Genomic DNA, 25,220 nt, shown 5'->3' with positions numbered 1-25,220 from the left:
GAACCTATTTATCGTTCTTTCACCCTTCTTTCACAATCTGCAGACTCTATATTAAAAACACTCTATTACTCTATTTTGACATATCTCAATTCACTCATCTTTTACCATCACCCCTAAGTAAAAATGGCTGAAAAGAGCAATGAAATAGTTTAGTAAAGGCAACAGTACAGCTTATACATCTCAGTATACCTACCACAAAACCTTCAGGCACAGAAGTACGAGTATAATAGTTTATTACATAACTTACAGGTACAAAGTGCAAATGACTTGACGCCTCTCTTTCCCCAATCCCTTGAACTCTCTGGATCTCAAACTTTCTTTAGGAAAGCAAAGGTTAAAAGCAGACAGTAACTAAATTCCAAATAAAGACAATATTTCAAACATGAATATTATCTTGATAGCAAAAGGTACAGTAAAACCAAAATTTCATTACTCCACAGTTTACCTTTCCATTTAAAACTTGGAGAGTATAACACTTGAGACTGAGAGATTTGGTTTCAGGCATTAACCAGATTTAATTGTTTTTGGCAGGTAAGTACAGGCTCCGGCAGAGTTACCAACTATTCTGGTCAACAAAAGTAAAGACAAGTGGATAATTATTTTTAGTGGAGCTTTAAAAACCTGTGAGAAGCTCACATTGACTTTTTGGCCTCCAGTCCACAAAATAATACTTCATTTGATAAGCTAAAGTAAAGAGCAATTTTATGGATTAACTCTATCAAAGTGAAGCACATGAAAAATGGGCCTAAAGTCACAATATATTAATCAGGATATAAAAAATTAAATTTTCACAGAGGTTTTCAGGGATGTTTGTTTGTTAACAATGACCTATATGTAATAATGTTATTTGTTAATAAATTCACACAACACAAAGCAGTAATTAACTAATGAATTTTCATTTTTCTTTCCCCAATATTAAAAAGGGATAATTATACTATCATTATAATTTGATAATGTCTATATCTGCTAATTAGGGCACATAATATTCTGCAAACTACTACTATAAAATGTGGGAAATCCTAGAACTATAATTAATACTGTAATTAAAATCCCCCCAAAGGCCAGGCATGGTGGCTCATGCCTGTAATCACAGCACTTTGGGAGCCTGAGGCGGGTGGATCACCCCTGAGGTCAGGAGTTCAAGACCAGCCTGGCCAACATGGCAAAACTCCATCTCTACTAAAAATACAAAAATTAGCTGGGCATGGTGGTGCATGCCTGTAATCCCAGCTACTTGGGAGGCTGAGGAAGGAGAATTGCTTGAACCCAGGAGGCGGAGGTTGCAGTGAGCCGAGTTCGCGCCACTGCACTCCAGCCTGGGCGATAGCGTGAGACGCCATCTAAAAAATAAAAAAATAAAAACCCCCCAAAATGAGAAATTAAATATTTAAACATATTCAATTACAATTTTTACTAGACAAATCTTATAATCCACATGCCTTCTCTGAGGTTTTTATCTGTTTGTTTTTTTAAAAATAATTATAGCAAATGCTTTAGTACAAAGACTTAGCCCAAGACTATTATTGTTTTCCAATTTAAGGTGAAGCATTCTATTAATAAAACTCACTGTAAAAACATTTACAATTCAGTGTAAAATTACTACTTAGTAAAAATGCATATAATTCCTTGTTCCTACTGTCTACAAAAAAGGAAATTTCCACTTTTTATGTTTTAAAATTGATTCAAACACTTGTATAGAGGATTTATTAAACCTGCTCATAACCACTTCATAGAAAGTGTCAGCACCATCTCATACTGGTGCATCACGGTAAAAGAAAACATTTTAGAAACAAAACCACTAAAACCAACAGTTTAAATGACTATTTACAGAGCATTAGGTCTCCAAGTTAATATCTCCCCACTAGAGTTTTACAGGCTTCCTCATATTTCTGAGGCTTAACAAAAATAATTTTATAGCTGCCACTTTGTTCCAAAGACAAATTTCCTAATAAAATAAATTTCTATAGAACTGGTTCAGTAAAATAAAATCTCTCCCCTAAACCAGAGATCTTAAAACTGAATTTTTAAAAAATGCTGCCATGTGCAGTGGCTCCCGCCTGTAATCCCAGCACTTTGAGAGCTGAGGTGGGCGGATCACCTGAGGTTGGGAGTTCGAGACCAGCCTAACCAACATGGGGAAACCCTGTCTCTACTGAAAATACAAAATTAGCTGGGAGTGGTGACGCATGCCTGTAATCCCAGCTACTCGAGAGGCTGAGGCAGGAGAATCGCTTGAGCCCGGGAGGCAGGGGTTGCAGTGAGCAAAGATCGCGCCATTGCACCCCCGGCCTGGGCAACAAGAGTGAAACTCCATCTCAAAAAAATAAAATAAAATAAAAATAAATAAATAAAAATGCTAGGGAAACAAAGGTATATCCCCAGTCTCTGCCTCTATTAAGCCCACCTCTTGTCTGTTCCAGGGTGAAAGAGTGAGCTTTACACGTTATGCTGGCTTATATTTCCCAAACATTTCCCCAACACAATGCAGGCATATTACATGGCTCAGGACAGTAATAAGATGGATTAAGCATTCTGTACAACTTAAAAAGCATTATCAAACCCCTTCAAAAACAAACTAAACAATGGCTGGTTGGATACCTGTGAATGACTCAAGGATTTCTAAGATAAACTATTTAGAACTCAATAGAGGGGTCTCCTAATGAAATCAAGCCTCTTGGAAAGGAAACAACTTGTAGTTTGCAAGAACTCAAAGATACTTTGGATCCACTACAGAGCTTGCCAAAATTATGAAATGAAATTTTTTACTAAGCAGACAAAGGAAGATGCATTATATTTAAAAATCACTGTCAATTTTACTAGGATTTAGAATATAAAACCTTTACATCTCTTTTACAATAAAGAGTATTTAGAGCTCACTTGTCAGGAAAATATTTTTCATTATTAAAAAAAATTGTTATAAAGTTATTTCTTCTGATATGGAGTTTCAAAGCATCTAACATAACCGCTTCAGAATCTCCACAGTGCAAAAATAAACAACATGCATACACTTAAGAACTTTACATTCTTTGAAAAACAATACAAATTGGAAAGAAAATTAGTATGTGATCAAAGAGAGTCAGAGCTCAAGTCTGAACTTTGCCAATAAAGGCAGATGATCTGAAGAGTTATTTTCGTTTGGAAGTCCATTAACAGTCCATAAGTCTTGTTCTGTAAGAAGTGACAGTCTAGCTAGAAGTTTCAAGCCACCAACCAAAGCAACTTCAGCTCCTACATTAAAGAAGCACACACATATTTAGTAAAATTGTCAACGGGTTATTGTAAATTAATCATACAAGTCTTTTCTCCAAACCAATATAGAACTTGAGGCCCCTCCAGAACACTAAAAACTATGACACAGTTTTTAGAATATTTAAGCTTTATTGAATTATAACCTAATTATAATTATCAAACACACAGCAGTTTGAGATATTTTTTCTATTTCCAGCTCTGTAAACAATCTTTAGAAGAAAATATAAATGAAATACTTAAGAACGTTAAGGGTAATTTGTGGTTGACAACTACATAAGAAACTCATCCAGCAACCATTCTGTAGTTGCATAAAGCCAGAGACACCGGGCCACAGCCCTGTAGCAGTTTATAAGGTGAATGGAGAATAAATTAGTATAATTTAGTCCCAGATAGTCAGCACCCACAGAAGTGAAGATGACATGCTCTTTTTGAAATGCTGATCCATAACACTCTCCTGCCACCTAGTGAACTTCTGTCAGCATGACAACTACGAAAACCTTACTATAAATTCAAAGCAGCAGGCATATTTTTTGTAGAGTAGATCTAGTGGCAGGAATAAGTCATCTCGTGAGTGTTACTAATAAGGTTATTCCCAGAAGAAAGGAGGGGGGAACAAACAGAGGGGAAAAGGGTAAAGAAAAAGAAGCATCCAAAAAAATGGAAGAGAAAAAAATGAAAAAAATCAGAAAAGAATAAAACAGCTGCTCACATTCCAAAGTTTTCTTAAAGGTATTTTTGTACTTCCAGTAATCTTAAACTGCATTTTCTTCTCCACTTTAAATCCTTTGGCTAATGTTTAAAACCTGATTTTCGGCCGGGCACAGTGGCTCACGCCTGTAATCCCAGCACTTTGGGAGGCCGAGGCAGGCAGATCATGAGGTCAGGAGATCGAGACCATCCTGGCCAACACGGTGAAATCCCGTCTCTACTAAAAATACAAAAAATTAGCCGGGCATGGTGGCGGGCACCTGTAGTCCCAGTGGCTCGGGAGGCTGAGGCAGGAGAATGGCGTGAACCTGGGAGGCAGAGCTTGCAGTGAGCCGAGATAGCGCCACTGCACTCCAGCCTGGGTGACGAGCGAGACTCCATCTCAAAAACAAACAAACAAAAAAATTATATAGACTTTTCTGACCGAATGTGGTGGCTTATGCCTGTAATCCAAGCCACTTTGGGAGGCCGAGGTGGACGGCTTGAGCCCAGGAGTTTGAGGTCAGCCTGGGCAACACGGTGAAACCCTGTCTCTACAAAAAATACAAAAATTAGGTGGGCATGCTGAGGTGGGAAGGTCACTTGAACCCGGGAGACAGAGGTTGCAGTAAGCCGAGAATCATGCCACTGCACTCTAGCCTGGGTAACAGAGCGACACTCTGTATCAAAAAAAAAAAAAAAAAAAAATATATATATATATATATACTTTTCCTCCTCAGAAAAATCCAATATTCCAGAGTCAACATGACAGCATAAGCTGTGTTGCTGGCAGTGTAACTATGGTCCTCCAATGAAGGCAGGACGCCTCGGTAAAATTTAAGCACAAAACTATGATGACCATTAACAACATACACAGTTCCTGTCACAGGAAAAACAGTAAATTTATGGCAAGCAAAAAGAAAGGGCAATATGAAAGACCTATAACTCAGAGGCTGACTGGAACTGGAGGGTAGGACTGCTAATGTAATTCTTGGGTAATAATTTGCTTGGATGTGTTTTATTGCCTCCCTCATATGCAAGTAATCAACTGATTTATTCAAATATATTACCAATCTGTCTATTTCGAAATATTTTTACCTTCTAGATCTAGAACTTCAACTGGATGTTTAGAGAGCTTTCTTAACTTTAACCTTGAGGTTTTAGCTACTGTGCTCTCTAGAAGAATTTAAGATTACATGCATTCCTTACCTGGGTGCCCAGCAACATCTTCCTTTTCTGCAGAGTAGAAAATATAATCCACAGTTATGGCACTTCGGGAATGACAGGTGGTCACTTCTGGAATTCCAGTGTCAGGAAAGTAATGTGAATAAACAGATGACAAACTGAAATGGTGCTGTAAATTTGAAGACAATCTAAATAGAAAAGAAGATGTGTTTAGAATCCGAGTTTTTGTAACTTCAAGAATTCCTCCTATCTGAAGTTCTTTTTCACTTAATTTCTAGACTAAGACCAAACATTAGGACAAGCTTTATTCAAAAAGACCATATCATAATTTAGTATTAATTTACTTATGCAGTGATATCTAAAACCCATCAATAAAGCCGTTATAAATGTGGTTTTTAAAAAAAGCTCAATAATTAACACACTAATGTGTTTTTTCATTATTTATAACATGTGTGAATGCCTCCACTTACTAAAGAACATGTATTCTAACAAGTTTTATTGTGTTTTTAAGAAAGAGAATCAAGGGGGTCTTCAGGAACACTATTTGGAATCCTCTAGACTTTTGATGACAGAGAGGCCATATTTTTCTCTAATTTTTCTTGCTATGACATGTAATTTTGTACTGCATCTTAAAACAGCTTCTCTAATGGTTTATTATATTTGCCCCATGCACAAATATATGTGATGTTATGAGTAAAAGGTTTAAAGACTATTTTCTAGTGATACTTTATGAATCTTAAGGATCTTTTATGCCTTGAAGGAAAATAAAATTAAAAAAAAAACTTATCCAACAAACATTTACCAAACATCTTCTAAGTTCTAGGCAATATGTCAGGTGCTGAGAATACATAGATGAAGATGTTTCCCTTGCTTTTAAAGTGTTCATATGTCAGGAACAAAGGTAAATCCTTAAAAATGCCCTCTAAGTTTTATTAGCAACTTTTTATGTCTAAGGATTTATAATATTAAACATAAAATAGGGCCGGACGCGGTGGCTCACACCTGTAATCCCAGCACTTTGGGAAGCCAAGGTGGGAAGATTGCTTGAGCTCAGGAGCTCGAGACCAGCCTGGGCAACACAGTGAGACCTCATCTCTACAAAAAAAAAAAAAAAAAAAAAAATCTAGAAAAGTAGCTACGCGTGGAGGCACATGCCTGTGGTCTCAGCTACTTGGCAGACTAAGGTAGGAGAAAGGCTTGAGCCTGGGAGGTGGAGGCTGCAGTGAGCCAAGATCATGCCACTGCACTCTAGCCTGGATGACAGTGAGATCGACTCTCAAATAAAAATAATAAAAATAGGTCTTCTGCAAACTGTTATCTATCAATTTTTCAGTTTACAGATATAAGCTATGCATATAAACACTCTGTATTTACATAAAGATACAAAAAAGTATCTTTTTTTTTTTTTTTTTGAGACAGAGTCTTGCTCTGTTGCCCAGGCTGGAGTGCAGTGGCACGATCTCGGCTCACTGCAACTTCCACCTCCCAGGTTCACACCATTCTCCTGCCTCAGCCTCCCGAGTAGCTGGGACTACAGGCGCCCACCACCACACCTAGTTAATTTTTTTTTTGTATCTTTAGTAGAGACACGGTTTCACCGTGTTAGCCAGGATGGTCTCAATCTCCTGACCTCATGATCCGCCCGCCTCAGCCTCCTAAAGTGCTGGGATTACAGGCGTGAGCCACCGCGCCCGGCCTCTTTTTTTCTTTTAATTTTTAGACACCAAGGGCAAGTAAGGTATCTATTTTTTAAAATTATTATCATTATTGAGACGGAGGCTTGCTTTGTCACCCAGGCTGGAATGCAGTGGCGCGATCTCGGCTCACTGCAACCTCTGCCCCCCAGGGTTCAAGCAATACTCTGCCTCAGCCTCCCTGGGATTACACGTGCATGCCACCATGCCCGGCTAATTTTTTGTATTTTTAGTAAAGATGGGGTTTCACCATCTTGGCTAGACTGCTCTTGAACTCCTGACCTCGTGATCCACCCACCTCAGCCTCCCAAAGTGCTGGGATTACAGGCACGAGCCACCACGCCCGGCCAGAATGTTTTAATTTTTTTTTTTAATAGAGGCAGGGTCTCACTGTGTTGCCCAGGCTGGTTTCAAACTCCTGGGCTCAAGCAATCCTCCCACCCTGGCCTCCCAAAGTGCTGAGATTACAGGCGTGAGCCAACACGCCCAGCCAATATCTTTTTTATATCCTATATTGTTACAAAAAGATTTAAGAGTTACTCAAAATGAAGTACTTGTTAGATTAGCCTCCTTATTAATCTTATTCAAAGAAGTTTTTACTATATTGAAAGGTTTAATCATGAATTTTAAAATATTCATTTAAAAAAATTTTTTTAAATTGCTTCCATTCTTACTAGTTCTTATTTATGTAGTAATATTTTCTCAAAACAAGGTATACAAAATAAAGATTGAGAAGCAGATAAAATAAATGAGAATTGGTCCCTAAATTTAAATGTTAAAACAAAAAACTATAAAACAGCCACAATATAAAACAATCAAGATATTTCAAGAATCTCCCTGAGACAAGATTTAAGTCTCTGTCCTGTTTTATTAACATGTATCAATTTCTCAACCATAGCCCCAAATATTCCTATTTCTTTAATGAAGAATCCCAGCATCTTCACCCCTCTGACAATCTTCTCCTACAGTTCAAGAGATAAATTAAAATGATCATCTTTTCAACTGGCATATTCATTTTTGGATCAATTCTCTTATAGATGGTTTTGAGATTTAGTAAATCAAAGACAACTAAAAGATCCTTTTGAGATCTGAAAGATATTTTTATGTGATCTTGACCTTTGTTTAAGTATGTGAATTTCAAAGAGTATTTGAGCTGGTCCAGGTCCACAGACAAGCTGTTTCCCTTCCTAACACTACCTAGGCACCTAACTATGTTTCAGACATTGTGCTTTATATGCTTTGTCTCATCTAATCCTCACAACAATCCAAACTATAGACAAAGAAACTGAACCTCAGAGATGTTAAGTTTCTTGCTCAAAATCATTCGGCTAAAACACAGCGGAGTCAGGACTGGAACTCAGGCCTATCTGACTTAAGGGCCAGCACTCTTCACCAGCACGGAATACTATCACCTTCATTTTTTTATCCAAGTGATTTTTGAGAAATGAGTTTTTTATTCAACTAAAGTTAGCAAATGTCTCCTTTTGCTTTCCAGAACTCACTTTTCAGCTGTCACTAGGACCTCTGTTTGCTTCAGCTGTGTTTGTGTCAGATCACTGTCTGTAAGAATAGAGGAAAATATATTAATGTTATTGTTCTAGTTTGCCTTAATATCGTCATCTTACTCTAGAAACAATATTTAAGACTTATCTAGGTTAGAAAGATGCCTAGTTACATGTTTCATTCTGGAATCTTATATATTTCGATGGCCTCCAGAATTAGGAAAAATAGAAAAATGCAAACAATTCCAAAGCAACATGCAAGTAAATCATGCACAGATAATTCTGGAAGTTCAACTTTAAAAAGGTAAATTTAGAGGTCTTAAGAAAAAGAATGAATAACTATATATTTATATATATGAATATTCATCCCTGAGATTTTTTCTTTTTAAAAACTTAGTTTTATGTCTTCAAAGGGAACATGATTACCCAGCAGACTGCCAAAATGTATTACAAACACTTACCTGTCTTTTCTACTTTTGGTACCTGCTGTACCTCATACACACAGTTCTGTGAGATACCTAGGTTTGGGGGCCAAATTGGAATAGATAAAATTCTTTGTCCCCGTGAAGACTGTTCCTGGCCAGATACCTAAACAAAATTTCAACAGGTATCTTAAGTGAAAAGATTTTAAATAGCTTATGAGTTGAAAAATTTATGTCTTAAATAAAAGGTAATCCAAAAGTGGTAAATTATTACCCTTTATTCATTATATTAAGTGATTCTTTGGACTTATAAAATCTTCTTTTCTTTAAATACAATTCAGAAAGCACTTATCATTTACATAAAAATGACAATCTTTTCCCATACATGCTTTTCTTTAATTTGGACATACAAATGATCTATCGCTTTGAACTAACACTATTCATCATTTTTTACTACCTGCAATATAGTTCCTATTGTATCAAATATAGGCATGCTCAGAGGTACTGCGGGTTTGGTTCCAGGCCACCACAATAAAGTGAGTATCTCAATAAAGCAAGTCACATAATTTTTTCAGTTTCCCGGTGCATGTAAGTTGCGTTTATACTATACTGTAGTTTACTAAGTGTGCAATAGCATTATGCCTAAGAAAATACATACCTTAATTTAAAAATACTTCATTGTTAAAATATCCTAACAATCATCTCAGGCTTCAGTGAGTCATCATCTTTTTACAGGTGGAGGGTCTTGCCTAGATATTAATGACTGCTGGCTGATCAGGGTGATGGTTGCTTAAAGTGGGGGTTGGCTGTGGCAATTTCTTAAAATAAGACAACAATGAAATTTGCTGCAGCCATTGATGCTTCCTTTCATAAAAGATTTTTCTGTAGCATCTGATGCTATTTGACAGCACTTTATCCACGGAACTTTTTTTCAAAACTGGAAACCCTTCCAATGTTTTATCAATTAAATTTATGTAACATTTAAAATCCTTTGTTGTAATTTCAGCAATGTTCACAGCATCTTCACCAGGAATAGAATGCATCTCAAGAAAATACTCTGCTCATCTATAAGAAGCAACTCCTCATCTATTTAAGTTTTATCATGAGATTGAAACAATTCAGTTAATTCTTCAAGCTCCACTTCTAGTTCTCTTGCTATTTCCACCACATCTACAGTTACTTCCTCCCCTGAAGTCTTGAACCCCTCAAAGTCATCCATGAGGGCTGGAATCAACTTCTACCAAACTCTTTTTAATGATGATATTTTGACCTCCTCCCATGAATCACGAATGTTCTGAATAGCATTTAGGATGCTGAATCCTTTGCAGGTTTGCAATTTACTTTCCGCAGATCCATCAGAGAAATCACTTCTATGGCAGCTATAGCCTATGAAATGTATTTCTTAAATAAGGAGACCTGTAGGTACAAAATTACTCCTTGATTCCATAGGCTGCAGAATGGAGGCCGTGTTAGCAGGGATGAAACAACATTCATTTCCTTGTACATCTTCATCAGAGCTCTTGGGTGACCAGGTGCCTTGTGAACGAACAGTAATCTTTGGAAAGGAATCTGTTTTTCTGAATAGTGGTCTCAGCAGTGTGCTTAAAATATTCTATGCCATAAACAGATGCACTGTCATCCCCAAGCTTTGTTTTTCCACTGATAGAGCACAGGTAGAGTGGATTTAGCATAATTTTTAAGTGCCCTAGGATTTTCAGAATGGTCAATGAATGCTGACTTTAACTTAAAGTAACAAGCTATATTAGCTCCTAACAAAAGAGTCAGCCTGTCCTTTGAAACCAGGCACTGACTTCTTCTTTCTAGTTATGAACTCCTAGATGGCATCTTCTTGCAATATAAAGTGGTTTCATCCACATTAAAAATTGTTGGCCAGGTGCGGTGGCTCATGCCTGTAATCCCAACACTTTGAGGGGCTGAGGCAGGAGGATTGCTCAAGCCCAGGAGTTCGAGACCAGCCTGGGCAACATGGTGAAACGCCACCTCTACCAAAAAATATTAAAAAATTAGCCCGGCGTGGAGGCATGCACCTGTAATCCCACCTACTTGGGAAGCTGAAGCAGAATCGCTTGAACCCAGGAGGCAGAGGTTGCAGTGAACCAAGATCGCGTCACTGCAGTCCAGCCTGGGCAACAGCGCGAGATCCTGTCTCAAAAAAAAAAAAAAAAAAAAAAATCTATTATTTAGTGTAGCCACCTTCATCAATGATCTTAGCTAGATCTTCTGGATAACCTACTGCAGCTTCTACATCAGCAGCACTTGCTGCTTTACCTGTACTTTTATGTTATGGAGATGGCTTCATTCCTTAAACCTCATAAATTAATCTCTGTTAACTTCCAACTTCTCTTCTGCAGCTTCCTCATCTCTCAGCCTTCATAAAATTGAAGAGACTTAACGCATTCCTCTGGATTAGGCTTTGACTCAAGGGAATCCTGTGGCTGGTTTGATCTTCTATCCAGACCACTCAAGCTTTCTCCATATTAGCAATAAGGCTGTCTTGCTTTCTTTTTATGCCTTCATACACTGGAGTAGCAGTTCTAACTTCCTTCAAGAACTTTTCCTTGCATTCACAACTTTGCTGTTTGGTGCAAGAGTCCTAGCTTTTGGCCTCTCTCAGCTTTCAAAATGCCTTCCTTGCTAAGCTTAATCATTTCTAGCTTTTGATTCAAAGTGAGACATGTGAGTCTGCCTTCTACTTGAACACTTAGAGAGCGCTGCAGGGCTATTACTTGGCCTAGTTTCAATATGGTCGTGCTTCAGGGAATATAGAGGCCCAAGTAGGGGGAGAGAGATGATTAGTGGAGCAGTCAGAACACATTTATCGATTAAGTTCTCATTTTTTATGGGTACAGTTCATAACACCCCAAAACCATTACAATAGTAATATCGAAGATCACTAATCTTGGATCAACATAACAGATGTAATAATAATGAAAATGCTTGAGTAATGCAAGAGTTACCAAAAGGTGACAGAGACAGGAATTGAGCACATGCTGTTGGAAAAATGGCAATGATAGAGCTGCTTAAGGTAGAGTTGCTATGAAACTTCAATTTTGTAAAATGCAGTATGTTTGAAGCTCGATAAAGCAAAGCACAATAAAATGAAGTATACCTGTACTAAGAGAGATTAACTCTTACAAAATTTTAAACTTACTGGCTGGGCATGGTGGCTCACGCCTGTAATCCCAGCACTTTGGGAGGCCGAGGTGAACCTGCAGGTCACCTAAGGTTGGGAGTTAGAGACCGTCCTGGCTAACACTGTGAAACCCCATCTCTACTAAAAATACAAAAAATTAGCCGGGCTTGGTGGTGCAAGCCTGTAGTCCCAGCTACTCGGGAGGCTGAGGCAGGAGAATTGCTTGAACCTGGGAGACAGAGGTTGCAGTGAGCCGAGATCCCACCATTGCACTCCAGCCTGGCGAAAGAGCAAGACTCCATCTCAAATAAATAAATAAATAAATAATTTTAAACTATTACTCAAAACTCCAGTGTTGGAGAGCTTATTTTGGTAAATATACTGAAGATGAAATGATCTAAAGTAAGGAGAGGAAAGCACAATAAAAATAATCACGAGATAAATTGTGCTAAGCTAAAGAAAATATTTATTATTCTACAACGGAAACTTGTATAATAAATGTTAAATTACTATTTTGCCCACAACCAGCATTCAAAATTCTATCCTGCCACCTTGTGTTACTTATCTGTGAAGTATCCATGTCTGTCAATACTTTTTTTTTTTTTTTTTGCTGCCTGTTAATTCCTCCAAGCAGTATGTTGCCACAGATAGATGAAAAAGATATAAATCAACCAAGTGAAAATAATTACTTACTAGAAGAAGCTGGGCACAGTGGCTCACGCCTGTAATCCCAGCACTTTGGGAGGCTGAAGCAGGTGGATCACGAGGTAAGGAGTTCGAGACCAGCCTGGTCAACAAGCTGAAACCCCGTCTCTACTAAAAATACAAAAATTAGCCAGGTGCGGTGGCACACACCTGTAACTCCAGCCACTCGGGAGGCTGAGGCAGGAGAATCACTTGAACCCGGGAGGTGGAGCTTGCAGTGAGCTGAGATCATGACACTGCACTCCAGCCTGGGCGACAGAGTGAGACTGTCTCAAAAAAAAAAAAAAAAAAAAAAAAAGTCATGGAAAATCATAGTTTGATAAAGTGAGGGTACTGGATCATCCAAGGTTTTCAAATAGCCATGTAATGACTATCTTCACATTATCATGAGCAGAGCAACTATGTCCACTCCCTAATAACAATGAAGAAAGCACTTACCTTTCCTATGGGAAGTCCTTCATAATTCAATTTTCCTTCCTTTATGAAACTATATAGTGGAGAACCAGGAACAGAATTAAAGTCACCACACATAACAATAGGGCAGAAGCTGCCATCTTTCTGGTGGGCAACACTGGAAATCTCTGCCAGTAGCATTGCCAATTGCGTCAGCTTAATATCACCTCGCCTTGGATTATACAACAGATGTGTATTTGCTACGCAGATCGCAGGGCAGGCAGCATATGGAATTTTGGGCTGTAAGAGTAAAACTAATCCAACATTGTCTCTGTCCAACAGAGAAATATCAGGGCGGAAGAATTCCACTGGGTTCACTGACAAGAGTGAAAATTTGGAATGTTTGAAGCAAATAGCACAGCCATCAGGTTTCCTTCCTGTCCGCATCTTATATTCACAGTGATAACCTACAAGAAACAAATGAATTTAAAACAAATGACTGCTTTTATATATTTGTCAAAACACAGCTCACCTGATACTTCTGAACAATGTTTACCAAACTGTATTCTGCAAAACATTAGTAATGTAGGATGTCAATAAACATTGGAATAAAAAACGTTTGACACTGGGTCTAACAGGCCTCTTTATGCGCAGACTTCAGCCCTTGATATGCTAATGTGTATTATCAGTCTCCCGTTGCCATCCTAGTAAAACTCAGTCATGGCAATAGTAAAGCTTTATAATAATCTATTCTCTCACTCTCTCCACCCTATATTCCTGATCTTTTTGCCTGTAACTCCTTCCCCCTCACTTCATTCCAATCTCACTGGCCTCCTCACTTGCCTTAACACACTCCAACCTCAGGGCCTTTCCCTTGCTATTTCTGTTGCCTAGAATGTTCTAGGCATCGCTTATTCCTTCACCTCCTTCAAATATTTGTTCAAATGTCACCTCGTCTGATCATTTTGTTTAAAACTGAAACCTCTCCCATTCCACTTTCCTGCTTTTCTCCAGAAAACTATCATTACTTAATATGCTATTTACTTATTTGGTTAGCCTTTCTCCACCAGAAGGTACACTCCACACAAGGGAGAAATTTTTTTAATCTTTTTTGCCCAATGCTATATCCTCATTCCCTAGAACAGTGCATGGTATATAGTAGGCACTCAAAAAAAAAAATTGCTAATGAAGGCCGGGCGTGGTGGCTCACGCCTATAATCCCAGCACTTTGGGAGGCCAAGGCAGGCGGATCACGAGGTCAGGAGATCGAGGCCATCCTGGCTAACACGGTGAAACCTCGTCTCTACTAAAAAAATTCAAAAAATTAGCTGGGCATGGTGACGGACGCCTGTAGTCCCAGCTACTAGGGAGCCTGAGGCAGGAGAATGGCGTGAACCTGGGAGGTGGAGCTTGCAGTGAGCCGAGATTGCACCACTACACTCCAGCCTGGGCAAGAGAGAGACTCTGTCTCAAAAAAAAAAAAAAAAATTGCTGAATGAATGAATGCAAAGTAAGCACACTTCTCAAGTATATGGGACCACAGATAACTTGTTTCTAGGAGTGTTTATTTATCAAGCAGGTTTTTGGCATCTACCCATTAGGTAGACACTGGCAGGCACTGGTATTATAATGATGAACGAGACAAAATGGTCTCCTGGAGCTCAGAAGCTTATAGGTCTACAGGTGGACAGAACAACTCCTAGGAAAGGGAGCTACTAAGATATTCTTACACATCTTTCTGTTTGAATTAAAATTATACACCAACACAAAAGTTTCCAGTGAGTACCTCAATCTTTTCCTCTTTGAAATTAAGTTTTTAAAATTAAGATTTTTAGCCAAAATATGCCACACATCTTTGTCAGCAAGTTATACTTTAATGACACATGAATTTTCAAAAGTAAATTTGGCTAAAAGTTACATTGCCTTGTCTCTATAAAAAAAATTAAATAATTGGCTGGGCATGGTGGCACACATCTCTAGTCCCAGCTACTCAGGAAGCCGAAATGAGAGGATTACTTGAGCCCAGTAGGTTGAGGCTGTAGTAAGCCATGATTGTGCCACTGCACTCCAGTGGGGCGACAGAGTGAGACCCTGTCTCAAAAAAGAAAAAAAAAAAAAAAAGAGTTGCATTGTACCCAGTGATTCCAAACTTGGCCTGATCTCTGCTCCATAATGATCTTCTTGAACTTCTTGCAAACAAAGTACCTTGGAAGAAAAAAATAGCTTGAATTAGAACACAGAGATGCAATCATGAATTTCCTGGTGCTTTTATCTTAAAATATCTAAAAGCAGGCTTCTAAAATTCCACACCTGATAAGAATTGAAATAAAAGACTTACCTGTTTTTCTTGTTATAGATCTACCAAATTAATGTTTCCGAATTTTGATCAATCTCAAAACTCTGGCCCTCAATCACATGGAGCTCCCTTAGTACTCAAAATTATTATTTCCAAAAGGAAATATTCTTAGCTTACATGTCAGGATATTTTTCCGGGTTTTACATGTTCATTGGTACTATCTTTCAGGTCTTAAGAGGCTGATTTCTTTGAATGCTATCAGGTAGGTGACATTTTTGCATGAATTACTGAAATTTCAAATCAAAGTTAATATTTACTGAATACTTAATATGTTGCCAGTTTCTGTCTCAAAACTGACCCATACTTAAAAACTTTTTGGACCCTCTTTGAAAAGTTAGATGATTATTCATACCAGCAACCACTAACAAATGCCTCTCTGAAAGTTATACCTTATATTAAGACTTATTCCATCATTATTCTTAAACATATTCCTTTCTTGCCCCACAAACAAAATGGATAAAACCATTTAGTTCATAAATGCACAAATGAAACATTTAACCCAACTTTTTCTTTCTTTTTTTTTTTTTTTTTGAGGCAGAGTTTTGCTCTTGTTGCCCAGGCTGGATTGCAATGGTGCAATCTCAGCTCACTGCAACATCGACCTCCCAGGTTCAAGTGATTCTCCTGCCTCAGCCTCCTGAGTAGCTGGGATTACAGGCATGAGCCACCACGCCCGGCTAATTTTGTATTTTTTAGTAGAGACGGGGTTTCTCCATGTTGGTCAGGCTGGTCTCAAACTACCGACCTCAGGTGATCCACCTGCCTCAGCCTCCCAAAGTGCTGGGATTACAAGCATGAGCCAGTGTGCCCGGCCCCAACTTTTTCTTATGTGAAGAATTTCAGTAATATTTTGCACTTACGTCTGCATCAAAATGTTTAATTTCTTTCAGAATATTGGGAAACCTAAAACTCCAGTGTAATACTGGCCGCCGGCAATGTCTATAAAGGTGAGAGTTATCTTCCAGTAAATCTTGTGAAAGTATATTATAGGACATCACTGAAAAGTCAAACTTGTTCTCACTGTCTTCACATTTGGGATCAACATTTTTGTCTCCTAGGATCTTCGTTTTTTCTTTATCATGGCTACATATATATTCCCAATTCCGCTTTATCACACCTGTTAAAATATATTGCACAAATATAAGGAATTAATCAAAAGCGGACCATACAGTTTCCCACATATATGTATTTTTCAGCCTCTTAAAAATTCCCATAAGCAATGAATAGAATGTTTTTCCCTAGGAAGTGGCAATATAGCACTGAATAATTAGAACTGTTATCAAATTGGTTACAAATGCGGTAACACAATATACTGACCAACAGGTTTAAAACAGGTTTAAAAGAATCTTGCAAGTCATTCTGGAGGCTGAGAGTATGTGTTAACAAAGCTAAGACTATACAGAGGTTGTGGTTTCTCACTTCTCTACAGTTAAGAAGTGGCTCTGCCACAGATGTGATTGGCAGTTTTATAACTATAACAACATATTTGTATGTCAAAGTTGGCTTTTCAATAAGATGATTTTACACTGTATTTTATTCCCTATTAGTGGGATAAGATCATCAAATGATTAACCAAGTTCCAGAAGCAACCCTTAGTTCAGAATTCTAGTTTATACATGAAAGAAGTGTATATAATGGCAATATATGGAAGAAGTTTTAGTGTTTAAAACACTGAAGTGGAACATGCAAACAAAATAACAAAAGAAATCTTTTAAATGTACAACAAAGGAAAAGTTAAATATGACATAGCTACAAAATGCTAGTAAATGATGGCTAACCAACAAACCTAGCATGCAACAACCAGGCGTGTGTTCATATTCTGCAAACACATCATGCATTCTGCAAAAGTGATGAAAAGAATAAAAAAACACAAGACTTTGCAATCATAGGCAGTCCCTGACTTAGAAATAACCGTGTGTGTGATGTGTGTGTGTGTATTCACCTTTGATCTTGTCTCCTACATCCTATCATTAAAGAGCATGCTCTTACTGCCATGGAAACCATGAAGAGAAACACGGAATTTTTGGAGAATTTATGAGCTCAAAAGAAAGAGAAAACAAAAAAATGGGAAGAACATGGGAAAACAGATTTGGAAATGGACTTCTAAGTATGATTAAATTATATAAAAAATTTCAGCCCCTAGAATATCTCCCTCTATCCTGCAAAGGTTTTCACTTCACTGGAATACAATGCCTGGAATTCCACCAATCAAAAATTAAATTGAAGTCAAAATATCCTATACACTTATATAGAGTGTGAAATAAAGACTAAAAGGAAACACACCCGTATTTTTAAGAGTAGTTATCTCTGAGTGTTAGGACTGTGAAATATTTTTGCAAATCTTCTGCACAATACATTTACAATCAAAATATCAATATGCTATTTAAAAATGCCAATGAAGTAATCATTTTAAAGTATGATTAGGCCAGGCACAGTGCCTCATGCCTGTAATCCCAGCACTTTGGGAGGCTGAGGCGGGTGGATCACCTGAGGTCAGGAGTTCAAGACCAGCCTGGCCAACATGGCGAAACCCTGTCTCTACTAAAAATACAAAAATTAGTCGGGCGTGGTGGCATGCGCCTGTAATCCCAGCTACTCAGGAGGCTGAAGCCAGAGAATCGCTGTAACCCGGGAAGCAGAGGTTGCAGTGAGCCGAGATCGCGCCATTGCACTCCAGCCTGGGCAACAAGAGTGAGACTCCAACTCAAAAAAAAAAAAAAAAAAAAGATGGAAAGAAACAAAACCAAACTAAACAAAAGTCTTCAACTATGAAGAATTTTGCCTAGAGCCTATCCTATGCCCAGGAAAGGAAACTATCCTCTTCCCTATCATTCACTGAAGATAGGAATCCTACCCCCAATGGCTCAGAACTAAGGCCAATTGTACTGGCTCTGCAGAGCCATTCAGATTTATAACAAAATTTCTATAGGGAAAACAGAACTGATTGGCCGGGCGTGGTGGCTCACACCTGTAATCCCAGCACTTTGGGAGGCCAAGGCGGGTGGATCACAAGGTCAGGAGATCAAGACCATCCTGGCTAACACCGTGAAACCCCGTCTCTACTAAAAAATACAAAAATTTAGCCGGGCGTGGTGGCGGGCACCTGCAGTCCCAGCTACTCGGGAGGCTGAGACAGGAGAATGGCGTGAACCTGGGAGGTGGAGCTTGCAGTAAGCTTAGATTGCACCATTGCACTCCAGCCTGGGCAACAGAGTGAGCCTTCATCTCAAAAAAAAAAAAAAAAAAAAGAACTGATAATGTGTAGAACACAATTCATTCATAAACTGGAGACTGTCTATGATGGTTTTAGCCAAATCAAAGTCTTCTTATGTATACAAGATGGAAAGGGTTCCAGTCATGCAAACAATATATAAGCTATCATCACAGATGGAGCACTACCCTGGTTTCACTGCCATATTAAAATATGAAAATTAAGGTCTAAAAACCTTATTCATATTTCCTTATAAAACATGTACATGTAATGGCATATAAATGCATTAAGATTTTTATTGTCCTGGTCATTAAAGTTTATAACCAACTCTTTTTGCAATTCCATTTTTTAAACAACCAGGACCATTAGTTTATCTGGTTACTACAGTGGCTTTCAAACTTCTACAACTTGTAGAACCCTTCTGTGTTACTTTTCATGTCATGGAATACCAATCCCTGGCATGCTGGGACTGGGGCTGGGATGATGGGGTGAACACATATTTTATACTGACCACATTTGCTTTTAATAAACTTACAGAAATGTGTTCAAATATGAGGGTTCCATGGAAGACAATTTGAAAACCACTGATAAGAGTGGATAGTCTCTGGCCTTCATATGCTTCACAACATAAATTCACACTACAAAAGCTTATATACCTTCCATATCAGGAGGAACAAGGTGATCACAGCAGAGAAGACAGATGAATCAAAGAAAGTAAGCAATAGGCCTGATCAGGTTTTTAGGGTGCCTAATTACAAAGTCATAATTGTATCACACAAATCCTTCAAATACCACTTTAAAGTGATAGGCAAGTTAGCAATGCTGTTTTCTTGATTGAAAAGTATTAGTGAAATATCGGAAGTCACAAATATGGCTTAACGAAGAGCATTTTCCTTATTCACAACACCTAGGAAGAATGGACATATAGAAAGTCAGGTTGTAATCAAGCTTTATCAGTAGGTAAATGTAATTCCCCATCCATTAAGGGAAAACAACACCATAATTTTCTGAGTACCTACTATGAAGCCAACAGTGTGTTAGGCACTTTGACATACAGTATCTCATTTCATTCAACAGACTTTCAAGTAGGCATTATTTTACACGAAAAAATCAAGGAGCAAAGAGGTTAAGTAAGCTGTCCAAGTTCATATAATTAGTGGTGGGGCAGAAAAGAAAGCAGGGAGTGGTTCCTAAATCAATGCTTATGTAGCTATGCCACAGCTCCATCTGAAAGCATCCCAGATTTCTAAGAGGCTAAACAAAAGAGGAGTGTGCTGACCTGATGAACAAATTTTTATGAGTGAAAAGCAATCTGGTATCATCATACTGCCCTATATTTATAGATCTTAGGATTGTTCTTAGAAACCTAATTTTAATGCCTCTAAATACACCTTTCATTCATTCAAATATTTCTTTTTATCTCCCTATGCTGTGGTTAAGTACTATACACAAACAGATTTTCACTTTTGGATAGTTAAGAATTTCTACAAGTGTTTTTTTCTGACTAGGTCCTTTGTAACTGTGTAGCAATAAGTTACATATTTATTTGAATATTAGCTTAGCAAAGTTGATTGGGACCCAGCTGAAGCCTGTAGACTACTTTCTGATAACAAAACCAGAGGGAACCTGAAGAGCACTAATTCTAGCTTTGATTTCCAGATGAGACTCACCTTGAATGCCTTCCTTTGACAAACTTACATGTCAGCTCCCTAAACATTAACACCCACACATCCTTCTCTCAAGTATCTTCAGAGGAATTATCTTCACTGAAAATTATGGTTCAATAAGAAAGACAATTCCAAATTCTACCTGGACACCTCACTTATACTTTCAGGAGATGGGGTTGTGATGGCGGCAAGACTGGCAGCACAGAGGGAGTCTAGTGAATTGTTCAGAGTAGAAAGAATATGAAAAAATAGAAGTAAATTAACACATTTTAAAAAACTGTTTCTCAAAGTGGAATAAGATGTGGTTCCCTTTCTTAAAGATAATACTTTGGGCAAACTCTCAAGATTTTATCTATGGACCCCAATTTGAGATATACAGATGTAATAAATGAAAATCTTATCCTATAAGACCATGTCTTTCATTTATGATTGCTTCTATTTATGAGTCCTTTCGTCTTCCATAAAAATGTTAGCTTAAAAATGAAAACACTAAATTTTTTTTAGCTCTGTAGACTTCTAAGCATATAGCCATCAATTTCTAAGAAGTCTAAGGGCCTTTGTTTCAAAAACATTGGATTTAAAAATTATCCTTAAATAAAACTTACTTTTGTAATCTATTTCTCCTTTCTTTGCCAATCTTATTCTATCTGTAGACTCATTTCTATTTTTATAGTCAGAAATACACAATTAGTTGAAGATAAAAATAAAGACTTCATTTAAGGAAGAATTCATTTTTTTCTAACATAAAACTACTGGCTAAAAGTCAACACCAAACACCTCTAAAACCTTAGGAGGTTTAAAGGATTAGATATGAAAGTTTCAATTTAGTCTATCACTTGTATCTATTTCTACACCAAGATAAATGTCACCTTTACCTTGGTGTTTTCTTCGTTTTGATGAAGGCTCATCTCCCTCAGCGTTCATGACGTAACTAGAGAGATGAATCAAAGATGTCTGGCTCAGGTTGTCAGGTCTCCAGTTACAGTACTGGAACTGAGTTCTAGACTCAAACAAACAGGGTGGTCTCCAATTTAGTGAAAAATGCCTACTACTGAAGTATGGGTAAGGAGCTCGAGAGTAATGTCCAGGCCACCTCATACAACTAGAAATATGTCTGTTCCAGCAACACCTTTGCAGATTCTCCCACGGTGTAGTCCAGTCTCTGCCCAGACTCCTCGAGTGATGGGGAAACATGGGGTATCTAAAAGAAATAAATACACTCCTTGAGGCACCACTTTTTGTTCAGCTATAGTTTACAAAATCTAAGCCTGTTTCCTCAAGGGAAGATAATGTCTAATATTTAAAATCTGGCTGCTAAATCTGTGAAGGATGAAGGGGAAAGCACCCATGATTTACCTATTGGCATCAATATCTCAATACTCTCGTCCTAAAAAACCATGAATGGTATTCTGAATACTTAACACAGAATGCCTCCCAGGCTCCCAAAATACCACATACCCCTGAAAATGTACATAGTTCAACTGAGAGATGAATCAACTATCAAAATGATATTCAGAGTAGCTTTCAAGCACCTACAAAACTCAATGAGAAAATAAAATACACAACAAGTATTATACTGAAATCGAATAAGGAACTCATATCACACTACAATTAAAGTAAATCTCTCCTCCAACTTGGAGTAATAACAAGTTTCTGAACAGTTTTTTATACCAAGGGCAGATTTTTCCAAACACTTGTATAGCTAGGAAAACAAAAGCCTATCCACAACTTCATAAATTCACAAAACTACTTCTCTTACTAATCAACGGGTGGATAATTTATTTCTCCATTCTTTTTTAAGCATGATTCTCCTTGGGGGAAATGAAAGAGGATGGGGATGACGTACTACGAAGGCACCAACACTCCAAACCAACAGCTTCAATTTAACCCATCATCCAAAACATCTCCAAAGTGGCGCTAACATTTTTAATAGGTATGTTGCTCTCAGGCTCTCAAGAAACACTTCAGCTTAATAAAGCACCATGTTCCTCTCACTATACTACTTTGGCAAAATGTTAAGATTCAGAGAAGGACTTTTATCCTTTCCTCCAAAATTCTTAACAGCTACATTTCTACCACAGCATCAATAATGTGCGCTCCCATCCCTAAGGGAATTTTGTTTAAGTTGCGTTTACTGTTATTTAACTTTATACGCTGTTATTCTCGTTTTAACAGCATTTAAATTTTTATTATATATTTTTACAGTTTAAGTATTCGCTACTTGTTCTCTAAAATCTACTTAATTGTAAATCTTTAAAGGCATAACATGGGCATTCTACACTGCTTTGTGATAACTCTGAAAGCCATAGGAATTTGGGCACTTGGTCCATGCATTTTCTATCCTAATAAGCCACTGTATTGAAATATAATACTTGTACTACAAAAGCTATTCTCCATATTTGCAGTTATTTATTCAGACTTTTTTTTTCTCTTAAGATGTTAAGCTCCTTCAGGGCCAGAACAGAACCGTCTTATTCATTTTAATTCCGTTATCTTCACAAGTGCCTAGCACAGTGCCTGGCAAACAGCTGGTACTCAGGAAACATTGTTGAACTGAATTTACCATCAAGTCCCAGGCCTATGGGAGTTACAACCAAATCCCCATCGCTTATGTAATAATACATGCTGTGTTTCCCAAGCGTGGTGGGTGGTACACGAGTCGGTTTCACAGGGTACACAGTTAAATTACTTGATTGTAATTTCTAAATACTTATGTTAGTTTATTAGGAAAAAACATAATCGCACATCAAATCCAAGACTCTGCAGACACTGCTTAGGGTGAAGCTAATGTGGGCAGCACCTACTGAAGTGCTTTTTAAAAAAAACTGAGTCAATTTAAAGAAAAATATCCAGTAAATAATACACGTCAAACAAGAACTTGGCCATAACAGTAAGGGATGACATACAAGTGACTAAAGTTTGAAAGACACTAACACATCAACAAAAATCAAGCCCCTCCTGGGCGTGTGCCACACACGCGCCTCCAAGGGATCAGGCCCGCCGAGACCTACTGCGGAGAGGCGGCCTCCCCGCCGACGCTCGGTTCCCGGGACGGTGCTGCGGAGTGTGTGGAGCAGGCCAGCGCTGGTCTGGAGGCTGGGTTGAGGGAAGCAGGCCAGGGATCCAAAGCCACTGGCACAAGCCTGGCCGGCGGCCCATGAACTCCGCGCCAAGACCCCAGACCTCGTTGGCCCAGCGTCCCGCCAGCTGCGCGGCGGGTTTACCTATCCCACTTGGTCTCTGGAGGCTCGTCCCGGATGCACCATCGCCCAGACCCTCTTCCTCTTCCTTCCTCCCCTAGCCCGCCCCGCCCCGCCCCAGGTTAGTCCCGGACGCCCGCCCGCTCTTTCAGGCCGCCCGCCCCTCTCTCCTCCCTCCGAGTACCCAGCCCTACTGACCGGCCTCTTCCCACCACACAGTGGCCGTAGCCCTTCCTCACACAGCGCCAGGCTTCCATCTTCGCCCTCCGCGTGCGTCCAGTTCCCAGGGCCCGGGTTCCACCTCAATCTCTATAACCGATGCGACGGCCTAAAGTATCTACGGAACCCCATCACTCTTAAGTACCGACTCCAGTCCTGGCTGCAAGGCATGCTGGGAGGTGCAGTCTCGCCGGCCGGCCTACACTCCATCTTGCGCAGTGAGAGTCCCTGAATGCCTTAACCCGGAATTCTGCTCAAGGAGCATGCGCAGAGCGTGGGACGCGCGAGCGACCATTTCTGAAGAGGGCAAAACACCCGACCTTCGTCTTAAAGAAACAGAAATAAACTTTCTTTTTTTTTTCTTTTTCTTTCTTTCTTTCTTTCTTTTTTTTTTTGAGATGGAGTTTCGCTCTTGTCGCCCAGGCTGTAGTGCAATGGCACGATCTCGGCTCACTGCAACCTCCGCCTCCCGGGTTCAAGCGATTCTCCTGCCTCAGCCTCCCAAGTAGCTGGGATTACAGGCATGAGCCACCACACCCGGCTAATTTTTGAATGTTTAGTAGAGACAGGGTTGCACCATGTTGGCCAGGCTGGTTTCGAACTCCTGACCTCAAGTGATCCGCCCGCCGCGGCCTCCCAAAGTGCTGGGATTACAGGAGTGAGCTACCGCGCCCGGCAGAAATAAACAGAGCAGTGAAAATTTTTAATTGCCCAAAGTGCAGATTCCCAGCTGAGGCTGAACAACGCATCCTCTGGGTGCCCATGGAACTGAGGTACCACAGAATTTTGCAATGTTGCGGAAGCACAGCCATAGCTCTCACTTTAAAATGTACGTGTATGGGCCGGGCGCGGTGGCTCACGCCTGTAATCCCAGCACTCTGGGAGGCCAAGGCGGGCGGATCACGAGGTCAGGAGATCGAGACCATCCTGGCTAACACGGTGAAACCCCGTCTCTACTAAACATACAAAAAATTAGCCGGGCGTGGTGGCGGGAGCCTGTGGTCCCAGCTACTCGGGAGCCTGAGGCAGGAGAATGGCGTGAACCTGGGAGGCAGAGCTTGCAGTGAGCAGAGATCGAGCCACTGCACTCCAGCCTGGGCGACAGAGCGAGACTCCGTCTCAAAAAAAAAAAAAAAAAAAAAAGTACGTGTATGTCTTGTGTGTCCACCTTTATTAAATGTATTATAGGACTGTAGATTGTTGAAAGACATTATTTAAGTGGAGACCCTGCAAGAAACAGGAAGAGAGAAACCGAGAAAGAATAAAATGTGGAGAGTAGAGGGGAAAAGGATACTAGAAGGCAGGAGCACTGCTTTTATAGGCTCTTTGAAACAGTGGTAATTTCTTGGGAAGGCTTTTCTTATCCCTGGTGCTTAAAAGGAAGTAAAGTGTATTTGAAAAAAACGCTTTCCCTCAGTATGTAATTGATTCTTGTTATTTGCAGTAGTTAGGTTCTGTAAAGTTGCTGGAAACACTGAATTAGTAAATACTGAATCATTACTCCTAAGGGAAATACAGGATTAGGATCCTGTAAGCCTCTGGTCGCATTTTCATCAACTTAATCAATACATAGTTT

The 25,220-nt window shown here is 39.1% G+C and overlaps 1 protein-coding gene across 11 annotated transcripts; it reads right to left on the bottom strand.

The window, feature by feature from the left end:
- Positions 1-216: 216 nt before the first annotated feature.
- On the bottom strand, positions 217-23,960 carry ANGEL2 (angel homolog 2). Of its 11 annotated transcripts, none has more exons than XM_063792285.1 (10): positions 23,160-23,524; positions 21,101-21,426; positions 20,229-20,437; positions 16,208-16,464; positions 15,127-15,196; positions 13,037-13,458; positions 8,779-8,905; positions 8,318-8,375; positions 5,146-5,309; positions 217-3,228 (listed from the first exon to the last, which is right to left on the bottom strand). In XM_063792285.1, the coding sequence occupies exons 4-10, from the start codon at positions 16,340-16,342 to the stop codon at positions 3,077-3,079; spliced, it is 1,128 nt and encodes a 375-aa protein (XP_063648355.1). In that variant the 5' UTR covers positions 16,343-16,464; positions 20,229-20,437; positions 21,101-21,426; positions 23,160-23,524; the 3' UTR covers positions 217-3,076. The 11 variants fall into 11 exon arrangements, with proteins under 11 accessions (XP_063648355.1, XP_063648345.1, XP_063648348.1 ...); XM_063792275.1 differs by lacking the exon at positions 20,229-20,437 and adding an exon at positions 19,215-19,465 and having other exon boundaries at positions 23,237-23,523; XM_063792278.1 differs by lacking the exon at positions 20,229-20,437 and adding an exon at positions 19,215-19,465 and having other exon boundaries at positions 23,160-23,518.
- Positions 23,961-25,220: the final 1,260 nt, after the last annotated feature.

This window comes from Pan troglodytes, chromosome 1, assembly GCF_028858775.2.
Source record: "Pan troglodytes isolate AG18354 chromosome 1, NHGRI_mPanTro3-v2.0_pri, whole genome shotgun sequence".
Taxonomy (NCBI): domain Eukaryota; kingdom Metazoa; phylum Chordata; class Mammalia; order Primates; family Hominidae; genus Pan; species Pan troglodytes.
This window is presented reverse-complemented; position numbering and strand designations above follow the sequence as displayed.

What these genes read in the sequence shown, in the direction of transcription:
- ANGEL2 (XM_514187.7), bottom strand. Translation starts at nt 23,682, where the DNA reads ATGGAAGCCTGGCGCTGTGTGAGGAAGGGCTACGGCCACTGTGTGGTG. An exon ending in GCCAAGTTTGGAATCACTGG is followed by an intron (nt 13,459 to 15,126) that starts GTACAATGCAAC and finishes TGTTTCTTGTAG; the next exon opens with GTTATCACTGTGAATATAAG. An exon ending in GTCCTAGTGACAGCTGAAAA is followed by an intron (nt 5,310 to 8,317) that starts GTGAGTTCTGGA and finishes TTTTCTATTTAG; the next exon opens with ATTGTCTTCAAATTTACAGC.